Below are 16,540 nucleotides of genomic sequence, written 5' to 3'. Positions count from 1 at the left end.
GCAACAAACTGTATCTGTCACTTAGCTGCAGGAGTTCCCAGGTGACTGTACTGTAAATATTTAAATAAATAAATCCATTCTCCAATAACACCTAATCCCAGCCTGAGTCCTAGAACTACAGTAATTTTATTGTCAGATTGTTTTGCATCACAGACTGCTATGTTGTTTAATATGTGATCTACGTATACAATATATGTTTTAGTATTGTTGATTATTCTTAACTGTCTCACTTGCTTCCTCTGGTTCCTGAGCCATAGCCTCTTCTTTTATGGAAGATCTGTAAAGTGACCTAATCTTTGCAGGCATTTTTTCCTTAAACACCTCTGCTAGTCATATATATATATATATATATATATATATATATATATATATACACACACACACACACACACACACACATATATGATTTCTGCAAATTCAAGGCAGCTGTCCTATTTTTACATGTTGGAAGAATTCGACTCGCATTCCTGAAATCTAGCCCACTTCTCAGATCTGATTGATAAACCACAGTACCTTAAGGTAATCCATTTATCTACTGTACCACCATGCCTGTGTTTAGATTTAGCTGTCATCACTTTATACATGTGACATCAATCTACATGGTATCCGTATAAACTGTTTGCGTAACCCAGTGTAGTATATTCTATTGTCCTGTCAGTGGGGGGAAAGGATAAAACCTACTTTATCAGCTGCATACCATCAATGTACTGAAACTGACACACTGCACTTGGAAATACAGAGCCAGAATTATACTGAAGGACTATACTGCTAACTTACTCAGCAGAACTTGCAATCCTTAGCAGATCATGAGACCAATCCACACAACATCCTTCATTAATTTCAATTAGGCCTACACAGGAGAGGGGTCCATATTGTTTGTAACAAACATTTAAAGATGAATGTGAAATTAAATCAGATTTTAACTACACATAATTCTGAGTCAGGGTTGTCTATTACTTTTATTTGGAAATTTAACAATTTTCTTGCAAGCAAAAACGTAACAAAGAAGACTGAGCTCTGGCCACAACACAGAAAGAAATCAGTTATGTGAACAGCACTCCTCTGAATTTGAATGCATAAGAACTGTGGCCTACAGTCTTAAAAATGGTATTCATCAATAGATAAATCTTTAGACAGGACATTGGTACATCTCTCTCTCAAAGGAGGGCTGATTCACACTTAATGGCATCCCCATGCAAGCAACTTGGAAGTATGCTGGGGCCATGAACATACCATACTCACAAACGGGCTTCTACAATCATGCAAATCACAGTGGTCACATGTACAGCTCCCCCCACCCACCCCAGGAGGTTCCAGTTGGTACTAGTGGCACCTCAACATGAGCGCTGCCAATTCACAAGCCCAGCAACAGCAGTGCACTCCTGAGGGGGCTACTGCAAGTGCAGACAAGATCATGAAATATACCCCCCACAATGGTTATGATATTTTCACAATAGCTAGCCAGCTGAAACCTCATAATAATTTACTTAGAGGTTTATCTCATAAAAGAGGCCAGTACTCCTGGGCAGCCCCTTCATGGATCACTGCCTTGTTGTGGTGAAGGGGCTTGCGTAACTCAGTGAAGTCATAAGCTATGCTGTGCAGGGCCACCCAAGACGGACAGGTCATGGTGGAGAGTTCTGACAAAATGTGGTCCACTGGAAAAGGAAATGGCAACCCACTCCAGTATTCTTGCCAAGAAAACCCCATGGAATGTATCACAAGGCTAAAAGATATAACGCCGGAAGATGAGTCCCTCAGGTCGGAAGGTGTCCAATATACTACTGGGGAAGAGCAGAGGGTATTTCCAAGTAGCACCAGAAAGAGTGAGGCGGCTGGGCCAAAGCCGAAAGGACACTCAGCTGTGGATGTGTCTGGTGGTAAAAAGAAAATCCGATGCTGTAAAGAACAATATTGTTTAGGAACCTGGAATGTCAGATCAATGAATCAAGGTAAGCTGGAGGTGGTCAAACATGAGATGGCAAGATTGAACATCGACATCTTGGGAATCAGCAAACTAAAATGGACAAGCATGGGTGAATTTAATTCAGATGACCATTATATCTACTACTGTGGGCAAGAATCCCTTAGTGTGGTGTAGTGGCTAGAGTGTTGGACTGGGAGCCAGGAGATCTGGGTTCTAGTCCCCATTCGGCCATGAAAGCTCACTGGGTGACTTTGGGCCAGTCACAGACTCTCAGCCCAACCTACCTCACAGGGTTCTTGTTGTGAGGCTAAAATGGAGAGTAGGAGGGTTATGTACACCACCTTGGGTTCCTCAAAAGAGGAAAAAAAGTGGGATATCAATGTAATAAATAAATAAATAAATTAGAAGAATTGGAGTAGCGCTCGTAGTCAATAAAAGGGTGGGTGGGAAAAGCAGTACTGGGGTATAATCTCAAAAACGACAGAATGATCTCAGTACGAATCCAAGGCAAACCATTCAACATCACAGTAATTCAAGTCTATGCCATGACCACTGAGGCCGAAGAAGCTGAGGTTGATCAGTTCTATGAAGACCTACAACAACTTCTAGAACTAACAACAACAAAAGATGTCCTCTTCATCATAGGGGATTGGAATGCTAAAGTAGGAAATCAAGAAATCACCGGGATAACAGGCAAGCATGGCCTTGGTGTACAAAATGAAGCAGGGCAAAGGCTAATAGAGTTTTGCCAAGAGAACACGCTGATCATAGCAAACACTCTTTCCAACAGCACAAGAGGCGACTCTACACGTGGACATCACCAGATGGTCAATATCGAAATCAGATTGATTATGTCCTTTGCAGCCAAAGATGGAGAAGCTCTATACAGTCAGTAAAAACAAGACCTGGAGCTGACTGTGGCTCAGATCATGAGCTGCTTCTTGCAAAATTTCGGCTTAAATTGAAGAACATAGGGAAAACCACTAAACCATTCAGGTATGACCTCAATCATATCCCTTATGAATATACAGTGGAGGTGAGGAATAGATTTAAGGGATTAGACCCGATAGACAGAGTGCCTGAGGAACTATGGACGGAGGTCCATAACACTGTTCAGGAGGCAGAAGCTAAATCCATCCCAAAGAAAAAGAAATGCAAGAAAGCAAAGTGGCTGTCTGATGAGGCTTTACAAGTAGCTGAGGAAAGAAGGGAAGCAAAAAGCAAGGGAGAAAGGGGAAGATATACCCAACTGAATGCAGAGTTCCAGAGAATGGCAAGGAGAGACAAGAAGGCCTTCTTAAATGAACAATGCAAAGAAATCGAGGAAAACAATAGAATGGGAAAGACTAGAGATCTCTTCAAGAAAATCGGAGAGATCAAGGGAAGCTTTTGTGCAAAGACGGGCATGATAAAGGACAAAGAAGGCAGGGACCTAACAGAAGCAGATGAGATTAAGAAAAGGTGGCAATAAATCACAGAAGAACTATACAGGAAAGATCTGAATGTCCCTGATAGCCATGACAGTGCGGTCACTGAACTTGAGCCGGACATCCTCGAGAGTGACGTCAAGTGGGCCTTAGGAAGCATTAGTAACAACAAAGCTAGCGGAGATGAGCTATTTAAAATCCTAAAAGATGATGCTGTTAAAGTGCTGCACTCAATATGCCAACAAATTTGGAACACTCAACAGTGGCCACAAGACTGGAAAAGGTCAGTTTACATTCCAATTCCAAAGAAGGACAACGCCAAAGAGTGTTCAAACTACCATACAATTGAGCTCATTTCACATGCCAGCAAGGTTATGCTCAAAATCCTACAAGCTAGGCTTCAGCAGTATGTGAACCGAGAACTATCAGAAGTACAAGCTGGGTTCTGAAGAGGCAGAGGAACTAGAGATCAATTGCCAACATTCGCTGGATCATGGAAAAAGCAAGAGAATTCCAGAAAAACGTCTATTTCTGCTTCATTGACTACGCTAAAGCCTTTGATTGTGTGGATCACAACAAACTGTGGCCAATTCTTAAAGAGATGGGAGTACCAGACCACCTTATCCATCTCCTGAAAAACCTGTACGAGGGTCAAGAAGCAACAGTAAGAACCAGACATGGAACAACCGATTGGTTCAAAATTGGGAAAGGAGTACGACAAGGCTGCATATTGTCGCCCTGCTTATTTAATTTATATGCAGAGTACATCATGAGAAACGCCGGGTTGGATGAATCACATGTCGGAATTAAGATTGCCGGGAGAATTATCAACAACCTCCGATATGCAGACGATACCACCCTAATGGCAGAAAGCGAAGAGGATCTCAAGAGCCTCTTGTTGAGGGTGAAAGAGGAGAGTGCAAAAGCTGGTTTGAAACTCAACATTAAAAAAACGAAGATCATGGCATCTGGCCCCATCACTTCCTGGCATATAGAAGGGGAAGAAATGGAAGCAGTGATAGATTTTACTTTCTTGGGCTCCAAGATCACTGCAGACAGTGACTGTAGCCATGAAATTAAAAGATGCTTACTCCTTGGGAGGAAAGCTATGGCCAACCTAGACAGCATAGTAAGAAGCAGAGACATCACCTTGCCGACAAAGGTCCATCTAATCAAAGCTATGGTTTTCCCAGTAGTAATGTATGGCTGTGAGAGCTGGACTATAAGGAAGGCTGAGCGCCGAAGAATTGATGCTTTCGAACTGTGGTGCTGGAGAAGACTCTTACGAGTCCCCTGGACTGCAAGGAGGTCAAATCAGTCCATCCTAAAGGAAATCAACCCTGACTGCTCGTTGGGAAGGACAGATACTGAAGCTGAAGCTCAAATATTTTGGCCACCTAATGTGAAGAGAAAACTCACTGGAAAAGACCCTGATGCTGGGAAAGATTGAAGGCAAAAGGAGAAGGGGATGGCAGAGGATGAGATGGCTAGATAGCATCACCGATGCAATGAATATGAACCTGAGCACACTCCAGGAGAGAGCAGAGGACAGGAAGGCCTGCCGTGCTATGGTCCATGGGGTCACAAAGAGTCGGACACGACTTAACGACTGAACAACAACAACAACAACAACAACAACTACTCCTGGGCAGAGCACGCCAAAACGATTTCCAGAGCACCCAGGAATGTGCAGCTGTCAGAAACCAAGCTGAAATAACACACACACACACACACACACACACACAATATCTCTGATGACAAAGGAATAGAAGTGGTGGTATTATTTTCGTTCACTGGTGGCATATAAACCATCAGAAAGCAAATCAGGGGTACTACAACACCATCTGATGCAAAGCAGTTAACATTATAATAGTTGGTGACAATCATTACATAGTTAACGTAGCAATGTTTCATAGTTCATAATTTCATTAGTGGTGATTTTTGTACAAGCTGTGACTGTGATCTTTTTAAAATAGTTGAAAGTCTGGCGGTATCATAATTCGACCCAGTTGGTCGTGTTCATGGTGGTGTCCACTTACCATTTGTTGTTACCTGAACATCATTGGCTATCTGCCATACACTACAGGAATAATAACTGAGTATCTGTAGCATTCAGACATATAAACATCCTGGTATGGTAAAGACAGGCAAAAATATGGTTATTTGCTTGCCAGGTCCTAAACAAGCTTACTCAGAGGTAAATTCCATTGAAATCAATGGGACTTATAATCATAAACAGGCAACGGACAGATTATATATTCCATGCCAGATGCCTTAGTCACTAAGGCTTGGTGCAACCGTGCTCAGTGATTACATTTAATCAGTGAGCGCCGCCAGCAGCACCAGACAGGCCGCTTAACAAGATCAGCCTTGGATGGCCTTCTCTCTGTCCCATCAGCCAGGACAGCTACACTGGTGGGGACGAGGGAGAGGGCCTTTTCTGTGGTGGCCCCCACTCTGTGGAACTCCCTCCCTAGGGAACTCCGTCATGCCCCCTCTTTAATGAGCTTCCGTCGTGCATTAAAAACGTGGTTGCTCAGGCAGGTATTTGGGGTGGGTTAGGATATTTTAGAAAATGTTTTTATTGTAGAATTTTATTGTTTTAAACTGTTTTATTGTATGTTGTACATCGCCCAGAGTGGCTGGGTGACCAGCCAGATGGGCGATTAATAAATTTAATAATAAATAAATAAATAAATATAATTAAGGTCTGAAAAGGCCACTTTGAAAGTGGCCTCTGGATGCTGCCACCACTCTTCTAGGTTACAGGAGAGTATATTTTGATTGAATATTAGGAGAAACTTCTTAATGGTAAAGAGCAGTTCAACCATGGTGGGCTGTACCTCAGTGGAATTCTTCAAGCAGTGCCTGGACAGTCATCTGTTGGGGATGCTCTCGCTATGCATTTCCTGTATCAAGGAGGGGGATGGACTGCTCCCTGTATCGAAGGGGGCTTTGGAGGCCATCTAATGGAGATGGCCTCCAAAGCCCCATTTGACTCAATTATTCTATAACTGAATATGGACCAGGTCCTACACTCAAAGGTCTAATTCATATTCATTTATAGAATAGCCCTGTTCACATGATCCATTTTCAACTAGGGTGCAAAAGATCATGTGAGAAGAACCTACTTATGCAGGCATTTACATGTGAAGGGCCCGCGTTGTATGATGGCACATCTGGTTGTTTTCTTTATAAGTTTACATTAATGCTATCTTTATCAATTATGTAGGGGGTTTTGAGTTTTCACATGTATTATAATGCTTTGTAATTATTATTTTAAATATCAAAATGCTAAATACAATTTAGTTGTCACTTTCTATAGTTTATTTTTATTGCCTGTTATGAGAGTGATATTCTTGAGTTTTATTTTCATTATATCTATATCTATCTATCTATCTATCTATCTACCGTACCCCTGAAAAATTGTCTATATTGACAATATGTTGGGCTCAATAAATATACTTCTGTGAACCTGGAGGATTTCTTTCTTCCTTCCCTTCATTCTACCCCCTGCCACATATACACTAAGGCAATTGGTGAAATGTCCCATTTTTAAAGATCACGTCACAGGTCTCTGCCAGAACTGTTCCATAGCCTCTGCAATCCAACCAACTCTAAAACTCCATCAAGGTAACAGGCTGAAGTCCTCAAACACCTGCTCAAATACTGCTACAGAAGCAAATGGGATTCCTTTGGAGTAAGCAGTTTAAAGATTGTAGTCACAATACCACATTCTTTAACCACTACTATGTCCTGTTGAGAATAAGCTTTTGAGAGTCAATTTTGATGATGTGCCAGACCCAATTTGAGCTAATAGCAGTGCTCACATAAATGGTCTATTTGCGTGGGCAATATAACGTGAGAGCTGCAAATTCATGTAAGACTGTGGCTATCCTTCCATGAAAAGGGACATTTTAAATTGCAACTTAGAAGCAGAACTACTTTCTTTAGCAAAGGCTGAAAGTAAAGCTTGATGATTCTTACACACTGGTCCCTGATACACTTTCTGGAAGGTCCCAATAAAAAAACACAAGAAAAATAACAAGAAGAAATGTATCTTCAAAGTTTCCATGAAATGCTGAAGAGGCTACTCTATGGTTTTAAATTTGAAAGGCAACCTGAAAAGCAGCTCGCCACTTCAGCAGCATAAGCAACTGCAGCGGGAATTTAGAGGCAGCCCCCAGCTGCATGCATAGCTGCATGTGTAGATTCATTGTAGCTCCAATGTGTAGCTTCATTGGATTGCAGCCACAGAAGGCAAATGCGGCAATTGAGCTGTAGTTTGGAAGACCTCTGAGCATTCTTCTATACAGGGGCTACAGAATAAGAATATGTGGTGGGCCACAAAGAACAAGCAATCTAGAACAATGGCCAACAACATGAATGAACAACAACACATACATGTTTAAGAACAAGTGGAATAGATTAACTTTCAAGGTAACACATTATGCATCTAAACAGATACTTCAATTTACACTAGATAACTGAGCAAGGCATACTGCTCTCCTAAGATGTGCTTTGCTTGTGATAAATAGCTGTTTTTAAATTATGAAGACTGCAAATAGTTATAGGTACATCCTTGCTCTCTAAGTGAAGATGGAATACTGCTGGCGTCCAGCAACTGAAATCTTTGCTATTTTTGAAAGGTTCATCCATTATTACTGTCTTTCACTTGCAAAAATGGAACCAATTTCAACAGCAAAATAGTTTTAACTTGCAACAAGTAAGAGAAGAAAAGTGACTTACCAAACTCATCACAAATGCTTTCATTTTCAATAAGAGTTGGGTGATCAAAGGTATCTCGACAGTAGAGGATTTGTGGTTTTTTGCTGATTACGGCAATGCCCCCAAGGGCTAATATGAACTGGTCTGCTTGTACAGAGGACGGTTTGCCATGAATGCGTTTCAGCATGGAACGATAGCGACAGTATTGTGGATAGCTGAGGATCAGTACATTTGAATCTTCGTCATCCTCACCTGCAAGAGAAGTATTGAAACAGCCTTTATTTATTGCCCTAGCTGTCATGTTATCTTATACATTAACCAGGTATTTGGAAAGTATGTCAGATTCTCCCCCGAAACTCTTTACACTGTTTTCTGGTGGGGGAGCAGGGGAGAAGAAAAGAAACAAACAAACTAACAGATGGAGGATATAAAGCAATGCTACCTCTTCATATTCGACTGCCTTTCTCTGTCCCCTGTACTCTATTCCTCCCCCTTCTGCAATAATCGAAAAAATATTTATACTGCTGTAAAGCTTAAATCTGCACAGATATTGCACAACACCTGCACAGACTAAGCATAATAGAGAGAGACTACCGTTGCAAGTGGAGGCATGTATGTAATATACATATACGCCCTGATGCAGGGTGCTTTTTTGTTTTTGTTTTGAGAATCAGGCTGTTAATTATGAATAAAAGTAGTCTTAACAGTATTTCTCACATCACAAGTTATCCCATCAGAATCAGTGCAGCCAGATTTGGGGTATGCAAAGTATTATAAGGCAGTGCAGGAATACTGTGGCCTCTAGTGCAAAATCCAATGTACTGCACAAAACAAAGATATTGTAATTGTTTTTTATAAAGCAAACACATTTCTAGTCTGTGGCAGTGGATTAAAACAAAAACCTGAAATGCTTTTGCCAAAATTTCAGACACCAGAGAAATTAGGATGGGCATAACAGTAGCCAGGGACTAGGACTTCTTCACTAGTATGATTACCAGGTCCTCCTCATATCCACAGTCCTTATTACCCTGCTCATATGGATTAAAAATGGGAGGCATACACAATGAGCAGGTTCACATGATCAAACAGCCCACCATGTCTTATTTATTTAAGCCACAGTGGGCTGCGGTGTGTGCGGGCAGCCATTCTGAACATCCAACGCCTGGCTGCAGCTTGTCATGTCATGTGAACTCAGGAAGCAGGGGTTATGCGAGGGTTAAACGACCCTTGCACAACCCAACAACAGACCATGGATTATGCAAGGGTTGTTTAACCCTTGCACAACCCCTTCTGCCCAGGTTCACGTGACACAACAAGGTGTTGAATACGCATTGAATACGCCAAGTCCTGACCAAAACAAGCCACAGCCTGGTTTAAATAAATAATCCACAGCAAATGATTTTGATTGTGCAAACTGGGACACTGAATATACATGCTACATATAGTGCATTTTGGAAATTATTCCAATTGTCTAATTTGGAATTATTAGTATGGAATAGTGCAGTACACCACCCTCCCTCTTTAAGGTTACTTACTAGTTATAGTGGTGATGACAAAATATACCATTTAGCCCATTTAAAAGGGTTTTTTTACAGGGTTTTTTTTGTGTGTGCTGTTGTTACTTAATTGATCATGTAAATGACTATTCTAATACAATGGCTAATTAATGCCAAACTGCAGCTTTTCTCATCTTTACAGCTTTAAGCTTGCTGCCATTTAATAATCCACTTCTGGGTTTTACTGACCTCTTTCCAAAACCATCCAACCAGCACAGTGCCGTTGATAAGATAATGGGCAAAGATTAAATAGGCCAGCAGCCCAGTTCTCAGCAAAATAAATATACAGCACTGCACATTGTCAAGGGAATTAACAGAGAGGAAGATTCCAAAAAGCTAAATTTGCTGATCCAAGAAATACAATAACTGAAACAGAGCACTTTGAAATATCACAGCATTGCTTTATCAGCCATTAATGAATGGCAGTGGCAACAGATGGATCATATGAACCAGCCTAAAATATTGGTCTGACCTTTTACAGTGGAGCAGGCCAACACTCACCTGCATTTCAGTTTCTTTCCACTTCATTCCTTATAAATGGTAACTGCTGCCTTCTTTCTATGCATAGCTTATTCATGAAGAGCAGCAATGACCTTGTGTAGCTTGCACATTGTAGTCTCCTGAGGGGGCCTCATCCTTATTTCTAACACAATGAGTTCAGTAGTTAGTGGATAGTCAATTCATCTGTTTAATTTTGTTTTGCACTGCCTGCCACCTCCCAGAGCAGTTCCATGGTATAGTCAGTTTCCTCGCAAAAGGAAGACTTATGGTGTTTTTTCCAATATTTATTTAATGTGTGTGTGTGTGTGTGTGTTGAGTTGGTGGGGGCAAGCTCTCACACAGATTGGGCTAATCTTCAAAGCAGCACCAGTTCCCTAAAAAAGAACAGCATATCCTTGGAGCTCTCTCAAAGATCACTGCTTGTTAGCCCACTGTAAAACTCAAGCCATGTTTCTTTTCCACTGGCTATATTTAAAAGTCTGGAGTTTTTTCTCCTCTTTTTCTCCTGCAATACACACTCAGATTTCAGCATCCACCATGCAGGTCAGTGTGGTCTATACTCTTGGCTCTGAGAACATCAACATTGACAACAAGTGCCTGCTGGGCAAGTATGTACAAAAGCCTAGAGAGATAAGCCTCGTTTTCATAGAGACAGCAAACCTATGTCTGGCCTGTACCACTTCAGATTTCAAGGGGAGGCTTGAAAAATTGAATGCTTCCACAAGGGGGGGAAATCCCTGCACATAGTAAACTTAGCATGTCAGAGAGAAGGCTAGGCTAGAACCCATCTAACTGTGTGTGTGTGTGCGCGCACGCACGCACATGTGTGCACAGGTTCCTGTGGGGGAGAATAGAAAATGTAAGCCCTCATGTAAGTTTGAAGTGGTTCAGTTCAGTCACAGCAGACTTACCACCTCAGTGAGAACTACGTTACCATTGTCTGCTCCTCACTGGACATGACACAGTGACCAGTTCCATAACAATATGATTTTTCCATATTTATGTATATTCAGTTTGTTACGAACTTTCACCTTCAATAATAAAATTAAACTTGCTTACTATGAACTTGCGATCCATTATTATAGTAGCAGACCAACAACAAGCTGAAAGTGGTAGGCCCATTTTCTACTTCTACAAAAATTCCTTTATGAAAACTGTAACTTTCAAATATGAGCAATCTCTTTTCATACCTGAAGATACATTCACAATTTTATGGACAGAAATCATAAGGTTTTGGGGGAAATTATGAATTTGGGTTTTTAAGAACCCAATCCCTCTTTTCTTATTCTTCAGCACTTTCTGCCATTGTTTTCAAACTTTCAAACCATAACCACCAGAGCTCGAAACATTCAATATTTTTGAATCGGAAGCTGGGTATCTCAGACTTCTAACAAGAGTGCATCTGTTTACCACTCAGAAATGCCTTGGGGGGGCTATGCAGTCCCATGGCTTGTGTGTTCTCCTGTAACACAACTGGGGCTACCAGCTTTGATCTATTCATCGGTGTGATTTGACATAGAGGAACATATTCTGTATGTTGGTTAAAGATCTTAAGCTGCAGCCTGAAAGAGTCACACAGAAAAATCAACATTATGTGCCATGTTGCAGCTTGCAAGAATGCCATTTTTAGACCTGTTCTCCTGGAAAGAATCACTTTTCTAAATACTGTGCCTTTTATCCTCCCACGGAGTAAACTGCAGAAACCAAAACAATTCCTTGTTCTGCAAGTACAGGTCACACAATTTGGCAAAGAGCGCCTGAAAGGCAGACATAGTAAAGATTAATTTGTTCTGGGGGAGCAAAAATCTGGTGACTACGATTTAATCCATTCTTCTCACACACATTCACACACACACACACACACACACACACCCCTACCTTTGAGCCTACAAGACTGCAGACCTCTAGTCACGGTACCTTCTCTTACCCCATAAGATGTCCCAAGAACTCATAACTCAAGACAGTCCCTTCAGTCAAATTTCATTGCCTTGATTCTCAAAACAGAGGAACTGGTGTATATACTTTTTATTCTATCCTTTGACCAAAGAATTCAAATTGGAATTGTAGCTCCACAGAAAGCCTATGAGTTAAATTAGGCTGTGTAAGAGAAAGACATTGACTTGTCTGAGAAACCCAGTGCGCTTCACAGCTGAGCGGGGGCTTGAACCTGAGTACCCCACAGCCAAACCCATAGAGGTCATAGCTCATTTGTAGAGCACTTGCTTTACATGTACAAGGTCCCATATGCAATCCCTAGCACCTCTAATTGAAATCAAATTATCTCAGGTAGCAGGGCTACGAAGGACTTCCACTACAAACCTTTGCGAGCCACTGCCTGCCAGAAATTTGAGCTAAATGGACCATGGGATAGACTCAGTATAAAGCAGCTATGGATCCTCCTATCAGTGTTGGGCTCCTAAAGGTACAGATTGCAGGCCTGGTTTAATGTATTTCTACTGCACAGTGCTGCGCTGTATCTTCACACAGGTATCACTGTCTTCAGTCTGGATTATGAGACCACATTTTCCTTATGTGCCAGGATGTGGTCAGGGTTTTTTTTGTCAAGGTATATATAAATGTATCATATAAACCTTTGTTACAAACCACTTGTTTCCAGTAAAGCACATGATAAAGTGACTGCATAAAGGTGCTGCACACTATTTGGAGGCATTTTGATGACATTTTAAAGCAACACAATCAGTAAAATTAAAAGCAAGGCACTATTTGCAAGACTGATCTTCTAACATTATTACTGAAGCTCTTATCATCATCATCATCATCGTTGTCATAGTCATCTTCTTCTAACATAACTCCTAGATACAGAAACAAACAAAACTCTGAAGCCAAACTTAACTAGACAATGTATGACCAATAAATGCTTTGCAAGGTATTTTCCCCCTTCCTTTATTCCCAAAAGGTTCAACAGATCAATCTAAAGAGAGACAAAGAAGGGGTAAACCTTACCATTTGTTTAAGCAAAGGCAAACAAAAGATTCTGGGAGGAAATTTTTCTTTCAGCCACACCTATGTGAGAAAAGAAATCAAAGACCTATTCCCTACCCCCACCAAAAAACAACACAAAAGGGTGGGGGGGAATCTTTCAATAGAACCTAGTAAAAGTCACCTAACTGTAGTTATATGTTATTGTTGCACTCTGTCAAGACGAAACAATTGGAAATAATTTGCTGCTGGTATAAGCTAAAATTTAAATGTGAGAATCACTTCCTTGTTAAGGTGTGTGGCTAGGAAATACTATGTTAAGTTCTTGCTGAAGAAGGGATGCCCATTAAGATGTCAGCTTCAGCCACATCAGCTGCATGCAATAGAAGATTATACTTTCCCTGGAGATGCAATCATAGGGAGATTCTATTAGCTCTCCCCCAGGCCCCCACTTCAGTAGCAATGCTGCCCAGAAAGCAAGAGGGAGAGAAAACTGCCATGAATACTGTCTTCTGGAGTCTCAAAATTCTGGGGTTGAGTCTGCCTTAACTTGACTCAAAATTGGAATCAGTTCATACTACTGCCACCAGTTTGAGCCTATCCACATGACCGCTGAACAGAGGGCCAGACTATTTTTTTGTAAAAAGCTGGATTATAGTTGGGTCACCCATCAAAGGGCAAGGTGACAGAGGCCACATCATCATACAACCCACTTTTGGAAGGTCTACAACACTGTACAGTCCACAAGCTAGGTCCACCCACACTCGGCCCTCGTAACACAAGAAAAAAATGCAATCTAAACTGAAAGCAGCTGACTGTGCATGTACCTAGTGGTTGTGATAAGCCTATGGGCTTCTCTACATGTGGCTTTTATCCTGTGATAAAGATTGGCCACTCATGGAAGTTTGCAGGTCCTTTACGTGATGTCATCAACCTCCAGCAGTTCTCCCATACTTTCCGACGATTTCTGTGGCTTTATTTGAAATGGAGATAAATGAGCATTTAAAAAACCCAATTTCAATTTGTCCGTGTGTAAAGAGGAAATTGTGCTATAACAGCAGTGCCATCTAGTAGCTGTATAATGAAACACATAGAACTTGTAGATAAATGCAATCACCCGGGGGGGAAAGCGGAAGTGTGTGTGAAGGAACCAAACTTAATCCCAGAAAGAATCTGGAAGCAGGTTCCCCGGTAAAGTTGCAAGATAAAAAGCTTGGTGTGTGGAAGCCCTTTGTCAATGGAATTTGGGACGACGATGGAGTTTGCTATGAAATCAGCTTCATTTATCTTTACACACAGCCACTGGCATAGTCATTCACTATGTATCCAGATCAGAGGCAGCCCTACAGTGAGGTAAGCTGGGGCCGCTGCCTCAGGTAGCAGATCTTGGGTACCATGAATGGCAGCAGAATGGGAGGCAGATAGATCTGGCCCATGGAGCATAAACCCCATTGAACTGAACAGGAGCTGAAGCGTGAGCATGCAAATAAGTGAAAGGAGGATGCCATTTGGATTTTCTACCTCAGGAACCAAAGTGCCTTGAACTGCTCTTGTCCAGATAGTCCACAAGGAACATTTGAAAAGCAGGTCTTCCCTCATCATGGGTTGTCTGGCAATCAGGATGTATAGACAACAACCATGGCCAAGTCAACTTGCACTGATTTTATCACAGATTCAGCCATAGGAAAGTATTGTTTAAATTGGTCCTCTATGGAGGCAGGATCTGAATTCAGGTCAAAGTCCAACACTCTCTCTACTAAACAAAACGCCGATCTTCACAAAGCAATGCAGGACAATTCACAAAGGGGGGAGTATGAATTCCTGATCTACCCTTTTCAGATCAAAAGCTCCTTACAGACAGAATGAGGAAATACATAAAAGTAGCTTGCTCTTTGTTTGTGTTCAGAAACACCACACTATAATGATTATTGCTAACCACCATAATCCACTTTTAACATCAGTAAGCTTTTTCCCCTCTTTAAAAAAACGCACAAAACAATCTTCACACCAGGATTTTATAGAGCTTGATGGAAAAAATATGCATGTTCCTTCCTGCACCTAATTACCCCAACTGCAAAAATCTGCCAAGTATTCTGCCCTTTAGTTCTTTTAATCGTATTAGTGCAAATGCATTCCAATGCCAATAGAAACAAACATGTAAAGGGTTTTTGTTTTGTTTTTTGCTTAACAGATTCCAAATATGTATTAGAACTATTTGTCAGAAATGGATCGTCCTTTCCCTTCGCAATCAACACCACAACAGACAAAGTTTCAGGTTAAAACCACTTTATTCTGGATTATTTAGTCCTGTTAGCTAGAAGCTTTGCGTATTGTGGTGTTGACTGCGAAGGGAAAGGACGATCCATTTCTGACACTATTTTTGAAACACTACCTTCCCCTTTCCCAGCTAGCAAACATGGAGGCTTAATATATCTTTTTCTTATCATACATTTGTTAATAACTAATCAGATAATGGGAAAATGATTGTATATATATTCATCAGGCAGCATCCAATGTGACACGAGCTCTAGCGTAAATAACACTGTGCTAGCACAAGGGACCTCTAGTGCAACGCCAGTAGGATTAGCTGGTGTGACGGGATTACCGGAAAATCCAACGTAATTTACGTTAGCACTTGTGTCGCACTGACTACTGCCCATTATTCTCTGCCTATACAGAATTTAATAAAGGGGGAGTAAGAGTATTAAATTGGGGAAGGGCTGTAGGTCAGTGGTAGAGCAAATGCTTTGCACGCAGAAGGTCCCACAATCCCCGGCATCTCCAGGTAGGGTTAGGAAAGGCCTGAGATCCTGGAGAGTGGCTGCCGCTCACTGTAGATAATACTGAGATAGGCAGGCCAATGCTCTTGTCTCATCATGGTCGCTTCCCCTTGTTTGAATATAACATGTAAATTTCACCATCTGAGGCATTTCCCAAATTTTGCAGTGCCACTTTTTACTTAGCCATGTCACCAGGGACAAAACATTAATTAGTTCAGCACATTGTATGACTCAATATCATCTAGCTTGGACTGCACTTAATGATTTAAACCAAACGACCTCAATGGGAGCCACTCTTGAAAGAGTTTACGCTATCTTCTGATACGTTATTACATATTTCTCCAAGCTTTATATTTTTATAGTACTCCTAGCAACGAAGCCAAGGCAGAAGCCCAACTTCATATACCTGCTGTTGCTCCAGCCTTTAGTTTAGAGATATTGATAATTATATTGACATTTCCATGTCATTGCTATTCTGCTGCAAGGCAGAATTCCATCTTCTAATTAGGCATTTCCTATATTCTGTCCATGCATTTTTTAAAATGAAGTGTGTGTGTGCGCGCGCGCATGTGCGTGCGTGTGCGTGTTTGTGTGTGTGTGTGCATTTGAAAATATCAGCAGAACAATGCTGTGCAGATAAGAATACTTACATCTGTTACTACCATTACCAACATTGTAATG

The 16,540-nt window shown here is 41.3% G+C and overlaps 1 protein-coding gene across 1 annotated transcript in view; it reads right to left on the bottom strand.

Annotated features, from left to right (window-relative positions):
• The window catches only part of ARID5B (AT-rich interaction domain 5B), a 256,101-nt gene that overhangs the window by 136,440 nt on the left and 103,121 nt on the right, over positions 1-16,540 (bottom strand). Inside the window, exon 4 of the mRNA XM_084845367.1 lies at positions 8,104-8,334. Within this exon, the coding sequence (XP_084701493.1) occupies positions 8,104-8,334 (231 nt within the window). The remainder of the gene's footprint in view (positions 1-8,103; positions 8,335-16,540) is intronic.

Source organism: Heloderma suspectum, chromosome 3 (assembly GCF_057233095.1).
Source record: "Heloderma suspectum isolate Gila_16-S chromosome 3, 16-S_ref, whole genome shotgun sequence".
Lineage (NCBI taxonomy): Eukaryota > Metazoa > Chordata > Lepidosauria > Squamata > Helodermatidae > Heloderma > Heloderma suspectum.
The sequence above is the reverse complement of the archived record's forward strand: the minus strand, read 5'-3'. Positions and strand labels throughout refer to the sequence as shown.